A 20,472-nucleotide genomic window follows, 5' to 3' on the forward strand; every position below is an offset into this window, starting at 1 on the left:
TTACTAGATACAAGGGACCCATGTACATATATATAGGGCAACTGAAACAGACAGGGATCAAGCCCACTAGCCCAGATGAAAGAATTGCTGCCCATCTCTTTGCTCCAAGAATAAGCTGCAATTTTGTCCTCTGATTTCACACTGTATTTTGAAACACCATGCACCTACATATGTAGTGTACTCTGGCTTGATCTGTTTGCAGTTCAGTCCTTTATAAAGTTATTCCTGCAAAAATAAATTTTATTTTAAAAAATTTAAAGAAGATTCAGAGGCTTCAGCAGAAATTCTCCATACAGTACTTTCATCAGTGTTGGGGTTTCTTTGTTTTTGTTTACTTTTAAGGAAATATTTCTTTAAGAGGTCAAAGGAAATATTTCCCTTAAAAACAAAATCAGTGAGAACACAAATCTCAGAGAGCAGCCAGCTTCTCGTCTATTCCAGGTATGAACTTCCCCCACAGTATATTCTTCCCAAATTCTGAGCTGATAATACTTGAGAATAAGTTTCATGATGGAGGTCACCCCTCTCGCCTCAAATCAAGGATTGTTTCGGGCCGCTTCGGCTCTTTCCGTCAACAGCCGAGAGGAAGCGGGGTGAAGTTTTGGATGATTTCCGCCGAGCCGGCCAATTCGACGCCGCGCGTGCTTTCGCTTTCTTTCGGCTCTTTCCGTCAAGAGCCGTGGAAAAGGAAGTTTGCTCTTCGGGCACGTCCGGGAGCCCCTTCCGTCACCCGCTCGGGAAGGAGGCGGAGCATCAGACTGGTGTGTTCGGCTCCTTTCCGTCGCCGCTCGGGAAGAAGCGGAGAGAGCTCCAGGCCTTCGGGTCCGCTCGGGCCGTTCTCCGTCGCCGCTCGAGAAAGAGAGGAAGAGGTCCACGCCGTCGGGTGTTTCCGCCTGCCGCTCGGGAAGACTCGGCTCCTGACGGGCCGGGGCCTTCCCTTCCTTTCGCTTCCCTCCTCCACGGCCCGGTTAACGGTCGCTACCAGTTTAAATGAGACGGGGTCCGGGCCGCCGCCGCCGCCGCGTCACCCACTGAGGCGGAGTCTGTCAGGAGGAAGGAGGAGGAGGGGGAGAGGAGAGGAGAGGAGAGAGGGGGCGCCCTCTCCCCACCTCCCTCATCCGGGGCCTGTCCCTGAGGGGGGAGCCGGGGCAGGATGACTGTGCTGCAAGAACCCGTCCAGGTAAGGACCCCGGTGGCGATGGGCCTGTATATGGGGGAGCGGGGGAAGGAAGGCAGGCAGGGTGGGAGGGGACGGAAGGGGAGCAGTTGGGTTCCTGCCCGCTCTCCTTTCTGCCCTGACAGAGCAAGGGCTCCCTTTGCAAAACCAAAAAAAATCAAGCAAAGCAAACAAGCAAACAAAAAACCCCTTTCTGCTGGGAGCGGGGGGAGGGGTTTCTCCTTTTAAAATTTCACTCTCCTTAACGCCCCCCCCCTTTTGTGGGTGTCGCGCACACACACTTGTTCACGCGTCTCCCCCCCGAATTTTGTCATTCTCCCCCCCCCCCACTCCTTTCCCTGGAACGTGCCATGTGGTGTTGTTTTCAGATAAACCCCATTTCCTTCCAGATCCTTAAATCTCCCACCAGCCACCCTCTCTGCATTCCCACCTACCCCAAGAATTACCACTGATTCGCCCCCCCCCCAGCATTATTAGCTGACTGCTCCTTCCTAAGAGAGATCCCCTCTTCTCAGCCCTCTTCAGTCTCTCTTCTCCCCGCCCCCCCACCACTTCATCTTCCCAGTAAGGACCCCTGTTCAATCAGTCGCCCTTTCTCTCCTTAGAACATATACTGCAATAAGTCATACGAATATCATGCATTTACATGGGACACCCAGTGATCTTCCTTCCAGGGAGCTGAGCATTGGGGATCTGGAAGCTGCCTCCTACCAAGTCAGACCATTGGGTTATACAGTGTTGCCTGTTGGCAGCAGCTCTCCAGGATTTTAGGCCAAGGTCTTTCCCAGTTCTGCCTGGAAATGCAGGGAATTGAACCTGGGACCTTTTGCACACAAACGAGGTGCTCTTCCCAGATATTCTTTCCTTCTGCTTCATATAACTATTTATTCTCTTCACTTTTCCCATGAAGACTCTTCTCTTACACACTTGTATTCCATGCTTAGATCTCCTCCTGTTATCCCCTACCCTGTCATCTTTGACAATCAGAATGTTAACATACAAACACTGGTTTCTCCCTCCAGAAAACACTACCTGGAAGAGCTCTTGTTGAGCTGGGGTTGTGTTGAGGAGGTCCTGCCTATATGGAGCATAACATTCTCCAATTATCTAAAGACATCCACATGTTTTCAGCTCCTCCATTGCAGAAAGAAAACTGACTAGGGCCAGATTGGAACGATATTTCATGAGTCCAGAAGCCTTGATGAGATCTTCAGGTGACATATCTGGATGGAGTCGGACCAATCTGCAGGCATTAGGGTGTGTCATCCAAATGTTAGAAGCCTAGCTGACTAGGCAGCTGGGATTTTTAAAATCTTCAGTGTACAGTGGTACCTCTGGTTGCGAACGGGATCTGTTCCGGAGGCCCATTTACAACATGAAAAGAACGCAACCCGCAGCAGCTTCTCTGTGCACACGGGGGTTGTGATTTGCTGCTTATACGCGTGCCGTCATTTTGCGCGTCTGTGCATGCGCGAGTGGCGAAACCCGGAAGTAACCCTTTCCGGTACTTCCGGGTCGCCATGGGACGTAACCTGAAAGAACGGAACATGAAGCGGACGTAACATGAGGTATGACTGTACTCTGCCTTCCCCTTCTTTATTACAACAGTGCTGACCTCTTGTTCTCTTCTCTCATGTTCTTTTAATCCTATAGGGTTTTCTTCCCTCCAGCCCCACAAATATTCTAACTCCATTTGATACCATGTGCACATATTCCATATAATGCATTTTCTCTATTTTGTTGCACGGTCTCCTTATTTACTCTGTACTCTTCCTCATTTAATTATTTATAACTCAGTGCCATCTTTTCTGAATGGCAAGGTGAAAGCACCTTCAAAGCTGACGTAAAATGACTCTCTGATTATTTATTATGTAGAGCTGAGCAAGGTAAAACCATGCATTCCTGTTAAGATGAAAAATCTTAGAAATGTCCTCTTCTCTCACTTCTTTCACTGTGACCTCCAAAAGTTATGCCAAAGGAAAAGGTTATGCCAAAGATGCTTGTGCTCATATTTTGTCAGGTCTCCACTGAGAATTGTGGGCAGCTGCCAAGCATGTATTTAGCAATGCGCCCAAGTAAGCATTCAGTCTAACTTAAAGTGTCCATACCACTGTGGCTGTCATACTGCAGGGCATAGGCAGTTGCTTGAAAGGTATGAGAGTCAGCCTTTGCCAATCTGTTCTTTACAAGAGGATTTTGATGGACAGCCTTGCTGAGACTCTGGTTGACCTCTGGAATGGGGAAATGCTTTTCCATTGACACAGTTGTTTCTGAGTGTCCTTTCTCATATCAAACAGCCAGGTTGACTTTTTGTTTTTCTGAGGAGCCAATGGCAATGCAATGATTGTCGAGTCAAATTTGAACTCATTGATAGATCCACTTGCTGTTTTTCTGGCAACGGTTTGTTATTTCGTTATGGAATGTGTACAGGATTCTTGGGAGTGTTCAGTTGATCATATGACCTTTGCACATCTTGGCATCCAAGGAGGATTGGCTGAGTTAGTGAGCAGGAGGCGGGAAGGAAGCTACGTCATATAGCTTAGAAAGTGTAGTACATTTTCTGCTAAAGAAGCCCACTCTAGATTTCATTGTGTTGGCCAATTACAGGGCAATGTCCACTTTCCATTCTTTAGTAAGATGTTTGAGCATGTTTTGGTGGCCTACCTCGAAGATTTGCTGAAGGAGACTAATTATCTTGATCCATTTCATTGTGGGTTCCATCCTGGTTTTGGAACGTAAATGGGTTTGATAGCTTTGATGGATGATTGTAGCTCAGTGATAGTACATCTGCACAGTGCTAGGTTCAGCTCATCGCTTCTTCAGGTAGGCCTGGGAAACAGCCCTGTCAGAAATCCTGGACAGCCTCTGCCAGTTAGTGTAGACGAAACTGAGCTAGATGAACCAATTATAAGACAGCTTCTTGTGTTTCTTAACTAGACAAGGGCAGTGCATCTGTTTTGGGTCTGCTGGATGATTGTCTTTTGATGCCATTGACCAGGGTCACTTTGCTGGGGTGGGTTATAGGGGTACATATTACAGTGGGTCTGGTCCTTCCCAGAGGGCAGATTACAGAAGATAGTGAAGTGGGGGCATCTGTTCAGTGACTTGGTTTGGGGCCTATGGTGTCCCACAGTATTCCATCATGTCCCTATTTAGTATCAGCGTGAAACTTCTCAGAAATTATTTGTGTTTGGTGTTGGTTATCATCAGTAATATGTGAATGATGCACAACTCTGTATGATCTTACCTACAGGGCCGGGCAGGTCCTGAATTGTTGTCTGAGATCAGTGATGGGTTGCATGTGGACAAACAAGTTGCAACACAATCTAGACAAGTCAGAAGTGCTCTTGATTAGTTTGCCAACTGAACCAGTGAGTGTCAGTGTGCTCTGGATAGGGACATCGAAAAATTATGTTGGAAACTCAAAATGGGAGTAGAAATTGCGTCAATTTGCATGCTCATCTGGGGTGAAGGATGGAAATCATGCAAGACTGCAAATGTTCTATAAATAAATAATTGTTTCCTACATTGTTTATTGATGTTTTCCTTCCATTGAAATGCATTGAAACTAAGTACATAATTAAGTATGTTAGTTTTGGCCGCAGCAGATAGTGAGATCAATAATATAGGTTTTAATGCAAGTTGAACTGTAGTGGAGTAGAATCAGTGCTGTTTGTGGTGAGCACAGGATGGGACAGAAATTGCTTCCTCCTTACATCCCTAGTTCTCAAAGAACTTGCATGCTCCTTAACAAATCAGATTTGCACTGCTACAAAGCTGAGCCTTGCTTTAGGATGCCTAGGAGGTGTCTGTGGTGAGGAACACAATTGCTCAGCTTCAGCTGGTCTGCCAACTGCACCAGAGTGGACCTGCTCATAGTCACATCATGTCTTACACTGAATTACTGTACTCGGAACTGCCCTTGAAGACTGTTTGGAAACAAGCTAGTGGAAAAGTTGCTTTAGGACTTCTGACTGGTGCCAGAATTCAGGAACATGTCACACCGTTATATCTACAGCACTAGCTACTAGTCTATTTTGTGGTGCAATTCATGGTGCTAGGCATGCCTTTTAAAGCTCTTGAGGACTTAGGACATAGGCAGCGAACGGTTTGCGCAGGGATTACGTTCTGGACCCCTGCACACATCTGCGGGGCCATGGAAGGCCACCCCGTTCCGCCCCCTTTGGTGATGTTTTTGTGACTTTTCAGGGCACTTCCGGGTTTGGTACAATTGTGCACGTATCGGACATGCTAACACGGTTGCTGCCTGTACAATATCTAAAGGATGTCCTCCACCATTACTGATGTGCCCATCCTTTCAGATCATGTTGTGAGGCCTTCTTGCACATCCCTTAACCTTCTGAGAGTATTATTAGTGAGGATATGAGGGAAGGCTATTTATTCAGAATGTGAAACTCCATGCCTTGGCAGGTTCATTTGCTATAGCTTTGCCAGTGTTCCATCACTGAGTTTCTTTTCGGGCAAACTTTTAATTTATGCACGAAAAATTCTCCTTGTTCTAGTCTTGGCTGTTTTTTTACTGTTAGCTTTAATTCTTGAATTGCTGGTTTAAAAAGTATTCTTATGGACTTGTTAGTATTTCTTGTATAATGCAATCAATTTATTGCTTTTATTGATTTGTCATGTATACTACTTTGAGCGCCTCCATTTTAAAAGTGGGAATGTGGGGTACAGATATCTTAACACATTTGTGCCCTGTTTTTTGCCTAAAGATCTGAGTTGATCTGATATGATCTTTATCCCTGGATCATAAAACATACTGTGATCTTATTTGTCTGTGCTCCCCTCCCCTTCCTTTTCATCCCCCCCCCCCCCATTTTCTTTTTTGTTAACATTTGCCTCAAGGACAGGAGGAGAGCATGTCAGCCAAATCATCTTTGTGTTTCATTTCAACTGCACACGCTAAAAGAACCTTTAAGTTTTCTTGTGATTTCAGCTGCATTATTCTTGAAATGTTTGGCTTTCTTTTTATGTTACTTTGGACCATCCAGTACTTGGACAGTACTATTGGTAGCTCTTAACTGTACTTCTATAACCCTTCTTGGAATTGGTATGCTAAGTCCTATTCTGCCTTATTTTAATTTTTTCTTGGGTATTTAGAGAAAATGTTAACATTTGTTGTCTTCCAGCTGTAGCCACACTTGCAGTTTCTTGTGATACTCTAGTGTAGGAGGCACAACTTCATGTTTTATGCTAGTGAATTTAGAATTTTTAGTTTATGCATAGATTACAAAATCTGGTCATTCTTGCAAAATACCCCCAAAGTAGTCTTTTATCGCACTTTCTTTAAAAGGAGAAGAAAATCAAGTAACCATAATAGCTAAGGGGGTAATGTGAATATATGTGGCTGAAACACCTGCCTACCTGCTGTGTGTCCTATGTGGTCTTTCAATCCCTGACAAAGTGAATTTTCCAACAAACACTTTATACGTAGTTAATAAATGTATGTGGTGTCCTTGATTTTTGTAATGTGTTATAATGGTGGAAATAGGTTTGTTGAGGGTAATTGATTGGACACACTTCTGAAATGAAGTGTAGGCCCTTCTAGTCGACACCGACAGAGGAGTAGAAATATTCCCAGATAAAATGCTGTTCAGGGTTGTAGAATAATATATTGTGAAATAATGAATATTTGGGAACAGGAAGGACAATAATCAGCAAGGGAAGAGATACAAGATAGATAGAAAAGTGTTTATTTTTTAGTTTTGTTTTTCTGTGCATTTAGTATTGGTTTATAGTGCTAATCTTCCTTTCTCTCTCCCTCCTCCCCACCCTTTTCATACAGGCCGCTATATGGCAGGCACTTAACCACTATGCTTACCGGGATGCCGTGTTCCTGGCAGAGAGATTGTATGCAGAAGGTATGCATCCGCTGTGGTTACTGGTCTGCACTTTTTGTGAATTTATCTGTGTATTTTGAAGAGCTTCAATTTCTTAGAATAGAATTTCATAGAATCATAGAGTTGGAAGAGACCACAAGGGCCATCGAGTCCAACCCCCTGCCAAGCAGGAAACACCATCAGAGCACTCCTGACATATGGTTGTCAAGCTTAAAGACCTCCAAAGAAGGAGACTCCACCACACTCCCTGGCAGCAAATTCCACTGTCGAACGGCTCTTACTGTCAGGAAGTTCTTCCTAATGTTGAGGTGGAATCTTCTTTCTTGTAGTTTGGATCCTGCGTTGTTCATTAGGCTATAGGTGGATGTCAGTACAGTCGTACCTTGGATCCTGAACGCCTTGGTACTCGGACATTTTGTCTCCCGAATGCCACAAACCTGGAAATGAGTGTTCTGGTTTGCAAACATTCTTTGGAACCAGAATGTCCAATGGGGCTTCCGTGGCTTCAGATTGGCTGTAGAAGTTTCCTGCAGCCAATCAGAAGCCGTGCTTGGGTTTCTGAACATTTTGGAAGTCAAACGGACTTCTGGCATGGATTCCGTTCGACTTCCAAGGTACACCTGTACAGTGGTACCTCTGGATGCGAACGGGATCCGTTCTGGAGCCCTGTTCACATCTTGAAGCGAACACAACCCGCGTCTGCGTGTGCGCGGGTCGTGATTCGCCACTTCCGCACATGCACATGACATTATTTTGAGCGTCTGCACGTGCGCGAGCAGCAAAACCCGGAAGTAACACGTTCTGTTACGTTCCACAGAGCGTAACCTGAAAACGCTCAACCTGAAGCATATTTAACCCGAGGTATGACTGTATTGTAAATAAGCAGGTATGGTTAGGTGCAGAGTGTCAACAAAAAGTTGGCTAGTGGTATGTATGTCTTACAATATGCTTAAATGGTTAAATAAAAAAATGAAATATGCGTTTTTTAAAAAAATTGAACTATATTTTAAGACTGCTATCAGGGAAGGTGGAGACACTGCTTAATTTTTATTTTTAAAAGGTGTGTCAGGATTCTAGTTTGGGAGCTCTGCCTTCTGTTTGGAAGAAAGTATTGCTCCTTAATTCCAAATGACAACTTTAGGGATATCTTTCTTTATTTTATTAAAATATTTTGTATCTGCTCCTTTTGAAAAGGGGCATGGCCACAAGTGGCAGGGGGGGCTTTTGAGACCGATACTAATAGCACCTGGTTAAAGGGGTTGAGTCTATGAGTACCTGGAATATGTTTTAAAAACTTAATCCATTGGTTGTAATCACTGCACACCTCTTAACCTTGAATAGGCTGAAGTACATCAGTGGTTGTCTGTTATACAGCAGATCTTATTGTCCCTCATAAGATGCGGATGCACAGAGATTCTATGCACTAACTAGCTAGTAAAAGATTATAATTGATGTTACTAATCCTTCAGTTCTCTTTGACATTGGAAATATATTTTTATGGCCAGGAATAGATAGATAAACTGTTTGCACTCAGAGGTTTAAATGATGGATCTTAATGTTCTCCACCCCACCCGTTTCTTCAGTGCACTCAGAAGATGCCCTGTTCCTATTGGCAACCTGTTACTATCGCTCAGGAAAAGCATACAAGGCATACAGGCTTCTTAAAGGACACAGTTGTACCACCCCACAGTGTAAATATTTGCTTGCCAAGTGCTGTGTTGACCTCAGCAAGTAAGTTGTCTTATTGATTTGTTGGTGCTGCTGGAAGTTGTAGTTAATGTTTTTAAGAGAGTCCGATGCCATTTATTGTCCCATCAGTTCTTGGGATAATAGCATAATGAAATTCATTTTCACTTTCAGATGTGGCCAGTGTGCTAGAAATCACTAAACATGCTGAAGGTCTTGTAAAGGAAATGGTGAAAAAATATAGAAATTTCTTCCTAGATCAAGAATGAAATTTTATACAAGTGTCCAGCTAGGACTTTTAAAATGCTAAATTAGATGAGCTGTAAGTGTTAAGCATCTGGGGGCACTTAACAGTCCTATGAAACTGATAAATTTTTGATGCCTGTCATCAGCAAATTTCTCTCACTGAGCTGTTGTGATTTCATGGATTTTCTAAAGATGAATATGTTAGCCACACAGTTTTGACAAACCATAGATTTAATGAAGAAAGTGTTTGGTTACTGAAGTATGGGGAGCCAAATGGCAGGAGAGCCAGGTGGTATGGAATTTAAAGAACAGAGAATCTAGAGACAGGGTGTTTTGAGCGAAGGGAGCAGGATAGGAAGAGAGCAGGGGACAGGAGGAGGCATGGGAAATATCAATGAAGTTGAAGAAAGGAGAGGCCAGTAGGAAAACAGCATGCAAGAGCCAGAGACAAAGATTTCATGCTTACCTCTACCATTACATTGCCCATAGCCGTGCAAAAGAAATTGGCCTGGTTTGGATGCCCAGCTAAACCATCATGGTTTAGCATAATGGGAGAGAGCAGCCACAGGCCTTGCACTTGCGTGCTCCCCCCCCTTTTTTTTTCTGGGGTGGTCACATGGTTTCAGATGTGAATTTTGAATTAACTGCAGGATGTTCTGTCATACAAACCAGACAAAATCAAGTTAATATTAACGATGTTTTTGTTTCGTTTTTCAAAAAAAGAAGGCAGATTTATCCATAACCAATTGGTGCTGGCAGATATGCCGTAAGTGATCCATTCATATTGCTGATTTTGTCCCTGAAAGCAGGGATGCTTGCTTCCACACAGACATCCTGATTACCCTATGCATTATTAGCAGCAGTGCCACTGATAGGGTGCACATTTTTGTGGGCCCAACATGTAGAGATACACTGCCTAGAATGGCTTCTGTTTCTAGATCATGTTAGAGCTAGATAAGCAAGATAGATTGTTGGAGGTGGAGTGGAATGTTTAAATAATCTGAAGTGTTTATACTCACAAAAACCATGTGAGGGAGTTGTGTATCTGAGAGCACCCACCTTGTCTGTGGCAGAGCTGTGAACTGGTTTGGGCTACACCATCAATGCTTCTGTAATTTTTATTACCTTATTATCTTTAAACAGACTTGCAGAAGGAGAACAGATCTTGTCTGGTGGTGTGTTCAACAAACAGAAAAGCCACGATGACATTGTGACAGAGTTTGGTGACTCTGCATGCTTCATGCTTTCGCTCCTGGGGCATGTATACTGGTATGACTTTTCTTTTTTTTAGGGACAAGCTATCTCCCCTAGATTCCTCCTTTTCCCAAAACGTTTTTGCACTGCTGCTTGTAGGTGCGCAGTTCTTAGCCCTCAGTTGGGAGACATACAAATTTCCTTAGCAAAAAGCAGCATAAAAATTACTTCTGAATCAACACCTTCATTTGTGATGTAAAGCTACAGGCTGATATAATTATTCTTGAGCAGATCTACTTATGCGGGATAGGACCAGTCTGTTAGATGGGCCTGTGGCCTGATTTTATAAGGCAGCTCTATATTTAGTTTAGAATTTTTTTTGTCTTATTGCAGAACTTTGCTACTCCTTAGAATACACATCCTAAGAACTATCATGTCCTACGGGATGAACACATTCCCAGCTTTTAAAGACTGTCAGTAATTCAAAATACAAGAGCAGTCTTGCACAAAGACCTTAAGAAGAGTTGCAAGTTTTACTCTGCTGCATTGTTGTCCTGCATTTCAATATTTTTTGGGCTCACAAATAGCTAGTCAAGATTTGTTATTGCTTTTGAACATTCCCTTTCCCCAACTTTGAGAAGGGACAAAATCTCATCCTTGACATCCCTCTGAGCTTCAGAGGCATTTGAAGCAGTAAGAAGGCTTGCTTTTTGGCAGCTGCACTGAGAGCCAACCAGGAGGTCAGAGCGTGCTACTGTCCTCTTGCAGAGCCTAGGGAAAGGTGTAGTCTGTGATCTTGCAATCTGGTTTGGAGGTATTTGGAAAGCTTCTAAATGCCCCCAGAGTCCAGTGCAGGTTCAGAGAGTAGCTACCATGTACTCATCACTGGATAGAATATTTCTGGACCCTTGCTGGTCCCTGGTGCTAAAGTACAAGGATTGATAAAGATGTCTTCCCTTGGGCTTCCTGCTCATTTTGAGGTAAGAAATTCTCTTCCAGAATGGATGTGAAGCAGTTTAAGCAGTACCATTCTTCAACAACAACAACAAAAACCGGTTTTCCTGTTGTTTTTACTGAAGCCATGTAGAAATGTACAGTTTACATATGGTGTATGGGAGATCTCAAGTTGCTCAGTTTGGAAAAATACAAATGCCCCCATTTCCATGCCACCTAACAAAATAATGGTAGCTGATTGCAGGAGATATTTCTGTGGTTATTTATGCAAGCTGTAGAAATAGCTCGTTGTTCTCATTTTCCTGCAGAATCTCTCCTCATTGTTTCCCCCTCCCTCTTTCTCTCTTAACAGCAAGACAGATCGGCTTGCCAAAGGATCTGAATGTTACCAAAAGAGCCTTAGTTTAAATCCTTTCCTCTGGTCCCCTTTTGAATCACTATGTGAAATAGGTAGGTTTTGCTTAACTCCTTCCCTGGGAATAGATGGGTTCTTTGCCATCCTTTGGAATTCATGATTTGAGTTGGAGGGAGGGTATAAGGAGACATCTCACTGATTTCATCCAGGTCTACTGAACAATTGAATTCTCTTACGGCAGCAGTGTATGATGTGGAAAACACTTTTACAAAAACCTTTTCCTTGGCGATTACCGTTGAACCTGGGATTGAGCAAGAATGGGACTGGATACTTCTGGTTGCTTTTCCTCCTCTCTCCTCAGAAACGGCTTCATTGTTTTTGTTAATGTATTCCACACAAGCATGGAGTATGTATATTTCAAATCCCAGTGTCTAATCCATGCCTTTCAGGGTTCTTTCTGGTTTATTTCCAGCGGTGAAGCCAGTTGTACAATCTGAATTTTTTTTAAACTTGGTGTTTCATTGTATCCCATCTCAAGGAACTGGCGGATAGATAAGTAAAATAGAACCAGATCCTCAAAAACACTAAAATGAAATATATCATACGAAGTGAAACTGGGCAGCTGCTGTGCCTGCCAACCAGACTGTGGAATCTGTTTTGGTAGCACACAGTTGGTTTCCTGTTCTGGAAAAGTGACACAGTATCTGGTTTCTCTGGAGCCTGAGAATTCATGCTATCTCATCTTCCTTTTCCCATAAACTTGACTTTCCCCATGTTACCACTTTATCAGCATATGACTCTTTAAAACAAAACAGAAATGTTGTGTTCCAGGTTTTCAGCTGATCTTTTAAGAGTTCTTCAACCCCCCTGAGTTGTTTCCCATTGCCTGGAGCCAATCTCACCATGAAGTGACTTGAAGCAGTAGTTTTGTTGTGACAGGTGCAAAAGGGGCAGGGCCACAAGCAGGGCATAACAGCCTCATTGGCAGTACCAGGGCTAAGCTGGTACCGTGCAGCTGTTTGGCCCCTCCGTTGGTTTTTTGTACTAGGGGCATGCATGCCTATGTTTCAGACGGAAAGGTGAGAGTTTTGTGGCATTTGCAGGCTGGAGGCAACCCACGGATGCCCTCTCAATCTTTGCTTCTGCCAGGAAGAGTTGTCTCACAGTTGTCTTGAGCTTGCATCAGAGCTGTTCTTTGATTTGAGTGTGCTATCACAGCATGCCTCCTGCAAGTTTCTGACTCAAACATTCAGGTTTATGCCTACTTAGGATAGGGTTGCCATATTTCAAAAAGTAAAAACCAGGACCCCCCAAATGTTGTTCAGCTTTTTTAGGGGACACCCCATTTAAAATTATTTTTACAAAAAATTAAAAAAAACCGCGATTCTTCAGCATTCCCCCCCAGACGTCAATTCCGCCTTCGAAATCCCAGTAATGTCCAGGAAGATCTGGACGTATGCCAGCCCAAATTTAGGAATATCTTGCTATGGATTGCCAGTCATTTGTGTTCATGGTGTGTAAGATGTGGGCCATAAGTCACCCTTGCCAATACTGATAGGGTTGTGGAAGAGGGCAGTTGCTGCAGCCTGCTCTTGAGTTCCTGTGATGCATGGTAATCTTGGTCTTCTTAAAACAGTTGTAGTGTGCTGCTGTTGTGTAAAGGAGTATGGGGAAAACCTGGAAGACGTTAACATGAAATGTAATGTTCTGGAGTGTCTGGGCTGGATGCAAACTGTACTGGCCCTCTGGAAACTCCATGGGTTGAAGTCCTGTACATCATTTCCATCTGTGCCATTTACAAACAAAAGCAGATATATGCATATCTTCTTCTGCCTCTGCTTCAAATGCAAAGAAAGACTTAAAGCAGTGCTGCTGCTACCACTAGCATAACATGTAGGTAAAGCTAGACATCTTCTCGTCTGGACAGATTAGTGTTAAAAATGCAAGATGAAAACTTTTAAAGTCATGTTAGCCCTGTTTAGGTTGGTTATTTCATTTTTATGGAATATGTATAATTTATATAAAAGGGCCCAAGATGAAAGGTGCACATTGGTGTTAGACTGTAAATTTAAGAAAACTAAGTAGATCATGATGCTTCCAAACTGCACAACTCCTGCTAGGATATTGCTTGGAGGATAGACTTGTCAGTGCTTATTAGTCATAGTAGCAAAATGAAACTTCTGCATTTGGAGAAAATCCATTTCATTGCACATAATACTGGGAACCAACAACAGGTGATTGCCATTCCTACCTTGTCCACTTGCGATCTTCCTGGAGGCATTAGTTAATGAGACCTGCTTGGGAAGGATAGGAAAAATATTATCTGTGAATGGAATGGTAACTTGGAGGCAAACACTGGAAATTTTGTATGGTCTTACACTTTGTAAAAAGTCATGAAGATCCATGCCTTCAATTAATGCCTTTGAGGTGCTGGCAAGTAGTGTATCGGTGATTTTTACCACACAGCCTACCAATGTAAATTCTAATCTGATGGCTTGCAAAGTAAGGCCTTTTCAATTCTGCTGGATCCTGACTTTTACTCAGATATGGTAGAAAAGCAAAATGTGAGTGTATGTGCACTCCATCTCTCTGTGTTGGAGAGTAAACTGGAGGGAGAGAAGCAACTGAGGGCAGGGTTGCCCAAAGCACTTTCTAAAAATTCAGAATCTGTTCAAGGCCCAAAATAGATTTCCAGCCCTTGGTTTAGTGCAGTGTACCCTAGACTAGCTCTCCACCTGCAGGCATCTGGCTGATCACTGTTGGAGAAAGATTAACACAGGACTAGATGGATCTTGGCACTTCATGTATTGTTAGCGATGCATAGTAAAATAGCTTCCCCCTGGTGGAAATAGTAACATCAGCAGTTAGGTCTCTACTAGCTTTCCTGTAACACAAAGTCTTCAGTAAAAATGTGAAAAGCATTTAAGGATGTGTTTCTGAAGATGTATGCCATGCTCTAATTTTTATACTTGATGGGTACCTTTTTTTAAAACACATTTTAAACTATGGATGTTAACAGCACCATGTAGCAATACGTTCAGACAGCAGTTCCATGCTGTGCTGTTGGGGGGGGGGGCAACACATGACATTTTAATCTCTTCATTTGTGTCACATTGAAAAGAAGCCTTTTCCCTTACCCCAAATCCCTTTCTCTTCATTCACAAAGGTGAAAAGCCAGACCCTGACCAAACATTCAAGTTAACTTCTATACAGAACTTCAGCAGCTGCTTGCCTAACACCTGCACAACTGTGGTGTCTAATCACAGCATAACCCACAGGCAGCCAGAGACAGTTCTTACGGAAACGCCGCAAGACACGCTTGTAAGTTTTTATCGGCCATATTTTACCATCATCGCTTACACTGGGAGTGATCACTGAAGAAAAAAAAAAGCGTGCTGCTTTTTCTTATTTTATTTTTTTTTCTATTTCAGGAATTAAACAGACTCAACCTGGAGTCCTCCAACTCTAAATATTCCTCCAACACAGATTCCTCCATCTCTTATATTGATTCGGCTGTAATTTCACCAGATGCTGTACCTCTTGGATCGGGAACTGCCTTCTTAACTAAACAGGCTCAAAACAAACCAAAAACTGGCCGGAGTCTTCTGGGTGGACCAGCTGCTCTGAGTCCATTAACACCAAGGTAAAGAAAGAATCTGAAGTATCCTCAAGGCTGCCTACTGAAGATGGCTATAAGAAAAACAGCAGAGTCCTGTGAAACTGTAAAGATTAGCAAAATTACTGTGGCATAAGCTTTCATGGATTAGAGCTCACTATTTTAGATGTATAGTCACACACATTGGTGCAGGAAAACCCAAATATTTTGTAGTAGGGGCTATGATATATTAGAGGTCCAGAGGATCTGTGACATCTGTATATAAAGTTTAAATGTGTACAAGAACCATAACCATTCACAGCAGCAGTAATTGGTGACTACATATTCTTTCCAGATTTTCTGGGTGGTAGATAAATCCATAGGTCTGATTAAGACCTAAATTAATAGAGTAGAATTTGCTGACAAACACTGGTTCAGCTATTTCTCTGAGAAGAACTCCCTTTGCACTCTTTTGGTGGCTTTCAAGTCAGTAGGATAATGTTTGGAGAGACTTGAAATGTTATTCCACCGATTTATAAATGCTGCCATTTTTAAGTGATATGTGTGTCACTTTTTATTCTCTTGGACAGAGACAGAAAAGTTTGTCCTGCCACTGCCTGCATAAAACAAAACATCCATTTCTATATTCTCCCCTGCTTTCATGTGTTTATGCCTCTGCTGAAGTGAACAAATGATTAAGATGCAATATCAGAACAGTCCTGTGCATGTTTATTCAGAAGCAGGCCTCACACTGTTCAGGGGGGTTTGCTTTAAGTTTAGAATTGCAGCCTGAGTCTGTTAATTTGGAAGGATTCACATTGTTTTTTTAGTAGTTACTGCTGTAATAGAAAAATATAGCTACATTTCAGGTATTGATATAAGAAGTGGGGCTTCTGAGCATTTAGAAGCACTATTTGACAAAATAAGTTACAGTGAATGAAGTGTTGGTATGGGAGACCCAAGCACATAGGGCTTTCCTGCTTGACCATGAATTGCATGAAGGTATGCTTAGGAGAGTTGTCCTCTTGACCTAACATGCCACATGTGATTGTTTTGGTGATAAATTTGTTAGTTTCCTCTATTTAAAACCACACATGCACATTGTTTTGAACATGGTTGATGCCACCAAGCTGTATACGAATACTGCAATATTATATGAAAGTATTGGGTTATATGTGAAAAATGTGTGTTTGTCCTCAAAGAATTAGAGCTTCTTTTTACATACCTTATTATTGTTGACCACTAGAACTTCTTGCTTTTACGTCTTCAAGCTTGTGTATGTAACAATGAGGAAACTGTTTGTCTAGAAACTTATTTTCACTGGGGCTTATAAATTCCTTTGCCCTGCAATTTGTCCTTAGTTTATAAAGTAAGATTCTCTCTTTTCTCCTTGCCCACTTACTTCTCTCTTTGAGGAATCGTGCATATTTTCAAACACTCTTGTATGTTTTCTCAGCTTTGGAATCTTGCCATTAGAAACCCCTAGCCCGGGAGATGGATCCTATTTACAAAACTGCACAAATTCTTCTTCAGTAATTGATGTGCCACCTCCAGGAGCCCCTTCCAAGAAGGTACCTTGCATTCAAGGGTGTGCATGTGAGATTGAAGGCAAGGAAATATAAAAATCTGGATAATTGTTCTAAAAAGTCACAAGAAGGAAACTTTGGTTTTGTCAAAGCAACTTGATGGGTGTTCAGTTTCTGTGTATTTGCTCTCCAGTCAGGGGCACCAGCTCCTGGGGGCCGAGCCCTTTTGGGCCTCCCCAATATCTTGGGGGTGAGGGTCTGCCCCTCCCTTTCCAAAGAGCGCGGGGCCAAAGCATGGAGCGGCACCAGTGCCTGGTTTCTTCTTCTCTTCCTCCTCCTGCCGTGGAGGGGAAGGAGGGTTGAAGCATTCTCCCACTGATAGCAGTGCCAGGAGGAGGAGCCGCCGGCCATTGAAGCTATGCAGCTGCTGCATTTGGCTCCACCCCTGGCTTCTCCCAGCATTCTAATGTCATGCACATGACGTTGGGATGCGTGGCATCACGCATGTGACATTTCCCCCCTGCGCCCCCACCCCCCGTCGCCATTGCAAGCTGGCGCCCTGTCTCCAATTATTTTGCAGGCAAACTCTTTACCACAGAGAGACACTGTCTGATTGCTTCATCTCCGATACAATAACTTTTGCAGACAATATATTTGAATGCTAATATCGGCAAATATTTATTTTATTTTCTAGGGTTGTCTTTAAAACTAGAACTTTTGCAATGTTGTTATAAAAGTTACCACCATTGTCTCCTATTGTTAATGTCTGTTAAATGTATTAGTTGCTTTATTTGCCAGTCTGGTCATTGTCCAGTGCTTCTACTACATAAAATGGGAGCTTCTCCATAGACTGGTGTGGAAGCTAATGGACAGTTGAATCAGGCATTAGTATTTTCATTGACTATTTTTCAGCCCCAATGTTGGCCACAAGTATTGAGATGGTTAGCAAATTTCAGTCTTCCTAAAAAGGTGGATTAATTCAAAATAACTTTGCTTTGTCTGTTTCCTGGTTTAGAGATAATGTATGTGATAAATTTATGTTTCCCCACCCCCCAAAAAAAATCTCACTGGAATTAATAGTGCACAGGATTGTGCACAGTTGCCTTGATCTAGTGAATATAGTGTGGAAATAGGTTTTCTTGGGTCTGCCTATGGTGTGAGGAAAAGGGAAAACTTTGCCTAGCAATGTGATAAGATAGCCACTGGTGTTTAGAAATACATGCCATTTTCTGTTAATTATGCAGTACTCTGGATCACATAATGACTGGATATTACTATTATTATTTATTGATATTTTAGCAGATAACTCCTCTTAGCTTTATGAGTTGCAAGTAGCAATACCAGTGGTTTTTAATAACACTGTCATATGTCTGATGTGCTGTTTTTTCCACATATAGACTGTCCCCAGAATAAGCCAAGCTGGAACAAAGTCAGTCTTCTCACAAAGCGGAAATAGTCGGGAAGTAACGCCAATCCTTGTTGCACAAACACAGAGTTCAGGCCCACAGACAAGGTATGAAATGTCTTCCTACGTCTGGATCATGATTTTATTTATTTATAAACATTTTATATGTTTCATAGAATAAAATTACATATGTAGCTTACTTAAAAAATAATAAAAGTATCACATTCAATAACATTTCCTAAAAACTAGTTTAAAGCAAACATACATAAATAAAAATAAAAATCAAGTTGAGTCCAGGAAAACTTATCTCTTCTTCACAGTGTACCTGAGGGAAGGCATTTCAGAAGGTGAGTCCTATAATTAAGAAGGTCCACTTCTGCATTGTCACCAAGTGACAATTCACTGGTCATGAAACTACCTGCAGGGTCTCCACAGAAGATCCTAAAGCTCAGCTTGAGCTATACTGGGGGAGGCAGCCTGCCAGGTATCCTGGACCTAAGTTGTATACTTGAGGATGGCATGGAGGTGACAAAGTAGACCCTCTTCACCGCCAATTATAGGCACAATTATTCGCTCTGTGTATGTTGACTTGCTCACACAATAAGGCCCAGCTATGTCACAGTTTGTTTTATTGCCTGGAGGCCCCTAGTAAACCAGGGGCTGTCCAACGATAACAGTGCTAGAGAGAGCACTCGGGTATCATTGGTCCACAATGCCTAACCAGTCCATAGTGAGACTAGGGCCTTGCCTTGGCAGACTTGCTGGTATTGTCTTCTTGTTCCTAGGTAATTGTTTCTCTCCATCGTTTTCTTTTGCTGTTGTCATACTGCCCACATTTCTACTTAGTCATTAGAACGTCTAAGTAGAAGAGGGGGGTGGGCGCATACCATCCGTGCCCTAATTTCCACAAGGAGTTGTTGACGGTTGCACTAAGAAGTTTTGTTTATTTTCTCTTCAGTACAACCCCTCAGGTATTGAGCCCAACCATTGCTGCTCCACCTAATGTGCTGCCTCGAAGAAGTTCACGCCTATTCTCTAGTGATAGTTCTACAACAAAGGTAAATGGGACTCCAGCTGCTGTGATGCCCTTGGTGATCAGATATCTCATATGTGGATGGAGAGCAGTTGGAGAATCCGTATATTGCAATAGTATCACAAGGAATTAACAAGGGCTAACATGAAAAGCAGAAATGTTTAAGAGGGCTACAAATCTAAATTGAATACAAACAAATTTATTTCAGCGTAGAATCTGCTTCAAGTAGACTGTAGACCATGAAACCATGTGCCGTAATAAATATGGCAGACTTTAAGGTGCTACAAGATTCCCTGCTTTTGCTGCAAAACAGATTATCATGGTAAACTATGAAAAGAATACCATTACAGAGAACACTTTGCTTCTTCAGTTATAAAGATCATAGAGGTCTGGCCTTTTCTGCTGCTCCATCTGTTCCTCCATCCCTGGTCAAAGCTGGCTAACCTCTTGTTTTGGATTTTTACCCTTATTCCCTGATGGGGAAGATCACTTCTAGAAAGCATGTGTTCAAGCCATACTTGCAAATGTTCTGCAAACAGTTCTACTTTCTGCCAGTATTCCTAAACTCATGGGTTTTTATACCATTATCCAGAGTCATGCATTTCTTTTCTTTGTTGAGCAGCTCATATTGGGTAAGAACTGCTTGGTATGCAGAACTGAACTCAAATACTCCTTTTCATGCAGCTTTCCCCACTGGAGATGAGAGCAAAGGGCACGAGAATAGAAGCTGGATGCAAAGCTGTTGTGGGCATCACAGACCCCATTGGTCACCTGATTAATACTGCTATATAAATGTGTCGTCATTTTTGGTATCTTGTATTCAGTAATATATATATATATGTACTGCACAAAATCGCAGACTAGTTCAAAGACATCATACTTAAAATGTGACTAAGTTTCTTCCAAACCCCTGTGTGCTGATGCTTAGTTTGATGGCTGCTCCCTCATTCTTGCACACTGTGTTCTGGATAGCAGACAGGTCACTCGAGAGCTCTTCTATATGATAGGAGGTTGGATTGGATTGCCTTTTCTCCCTTCCAGTTTAGTGATCCAAATTCCAGAAAGAACAGTACATCTAGATTTCTGCCCCTGAATATTATGCTTGGTTTTGGTTGCAGGGTAACGAGTTCTTAAATATATTTGTTCTTTTCTCGTAGGAAAATAGTAAAAAGTTAAAAATGAAGTTTCCGCCCAAAATTGCAAACCGAAAGACAAAGTGTAAAACCAATAAGGGAGGGATCACACAGCCAAACATTAATGACAGTTTGGAAATCACCAAACTTGATTCGTCCATCATTTCAGAAGGAAAGATTGCCTCCGTAACACCACAAATCCAGGCGTTCACGTTACAGAAAGCAGCAGCAGGTGTGTGGACTGTTCCTAAGAATTCATTTGTAGTAGTAAAGCCACCCCAAAGGCTGGGGGTGGAGAATAAGACAA

General features: G+C 42.6%; 1 protein-coding gene across 4 annotated transcripts in view; it reads left to right on the top strand.

Annotated features, from left to right (window-relative positions):
• Positions 1 to 585: 585 nt before the first annotated feature.
• CDC27 (cell division cycle 27) overlaps positions 586 to 20,472 on the top strand; it is a 28,312-nt gene continuing 8,425 nt past the window's right edge. For 3 of the 4 annotated variants that reach the window (XM_083410953.1, XM_083410955.1, XM_083410954.1), the window contains exons 1-11: positions 731 to 1,180; positions 6,984 to 7,059; positions 8,622 to 8,769; positions 10,114 to 10,239; positions 11,471 to 11,568; positions 14,640 to 14,794; positions 14,905 to 15,116; positions 16,525 to 16,639; positions 17,992 to 18,107; positions 18,958 to 19,057; positions 20,190 to 20,397. In XM_083410953.1, coding sequence (XP_083267079.1) covers positions 1,154 to 1,180; positions 6,984 to 7,059; positions 8,622 to 8,769; positions 10,114 to 10,239; positions 11,471 to 11,568; positions 14,640 to 14,794; positions 14,905 to 15,116; positions 16,525 to 16,639; positions 17,992 to 18,107; positions 18,958 to 19,057; positions 20,190 to 20,397 — 1,381 coding nt within the window. In that variant the 5' untranslated portion in view covers positions 731 to 1,153. Of the gene's footprint in view, positions 1,181 to 6,983; positions 7,060 to 8,621; positions 8,770 to 10,113; positions 10,240 to 11,470; positions 11,569 to 14,639; positions 14,795 to 14,904; positions 15,117 to 16,524; positions 16,640 to 17,991; positions 18,108 to 18,957; positions 19,058 to 20,189; positions 20,398 to 20,472 lie in introns of all 4 variants that reach the window. The other variant, XM_083410956.1, reaches the window with a different exon arrangement.

Source organism: Podarcis tiliguerta, assembly GCF_965153285.1.
Source record: "Podarcis tiliguerta genome assembly, chromosome: 13".
NCBI classification, from domain to species: Eukaryota; Metazoa; Chordata; class Lepidosauria; order Squamata; family Lacertidae; genus Podarcis; species Podarcis tiliguerta.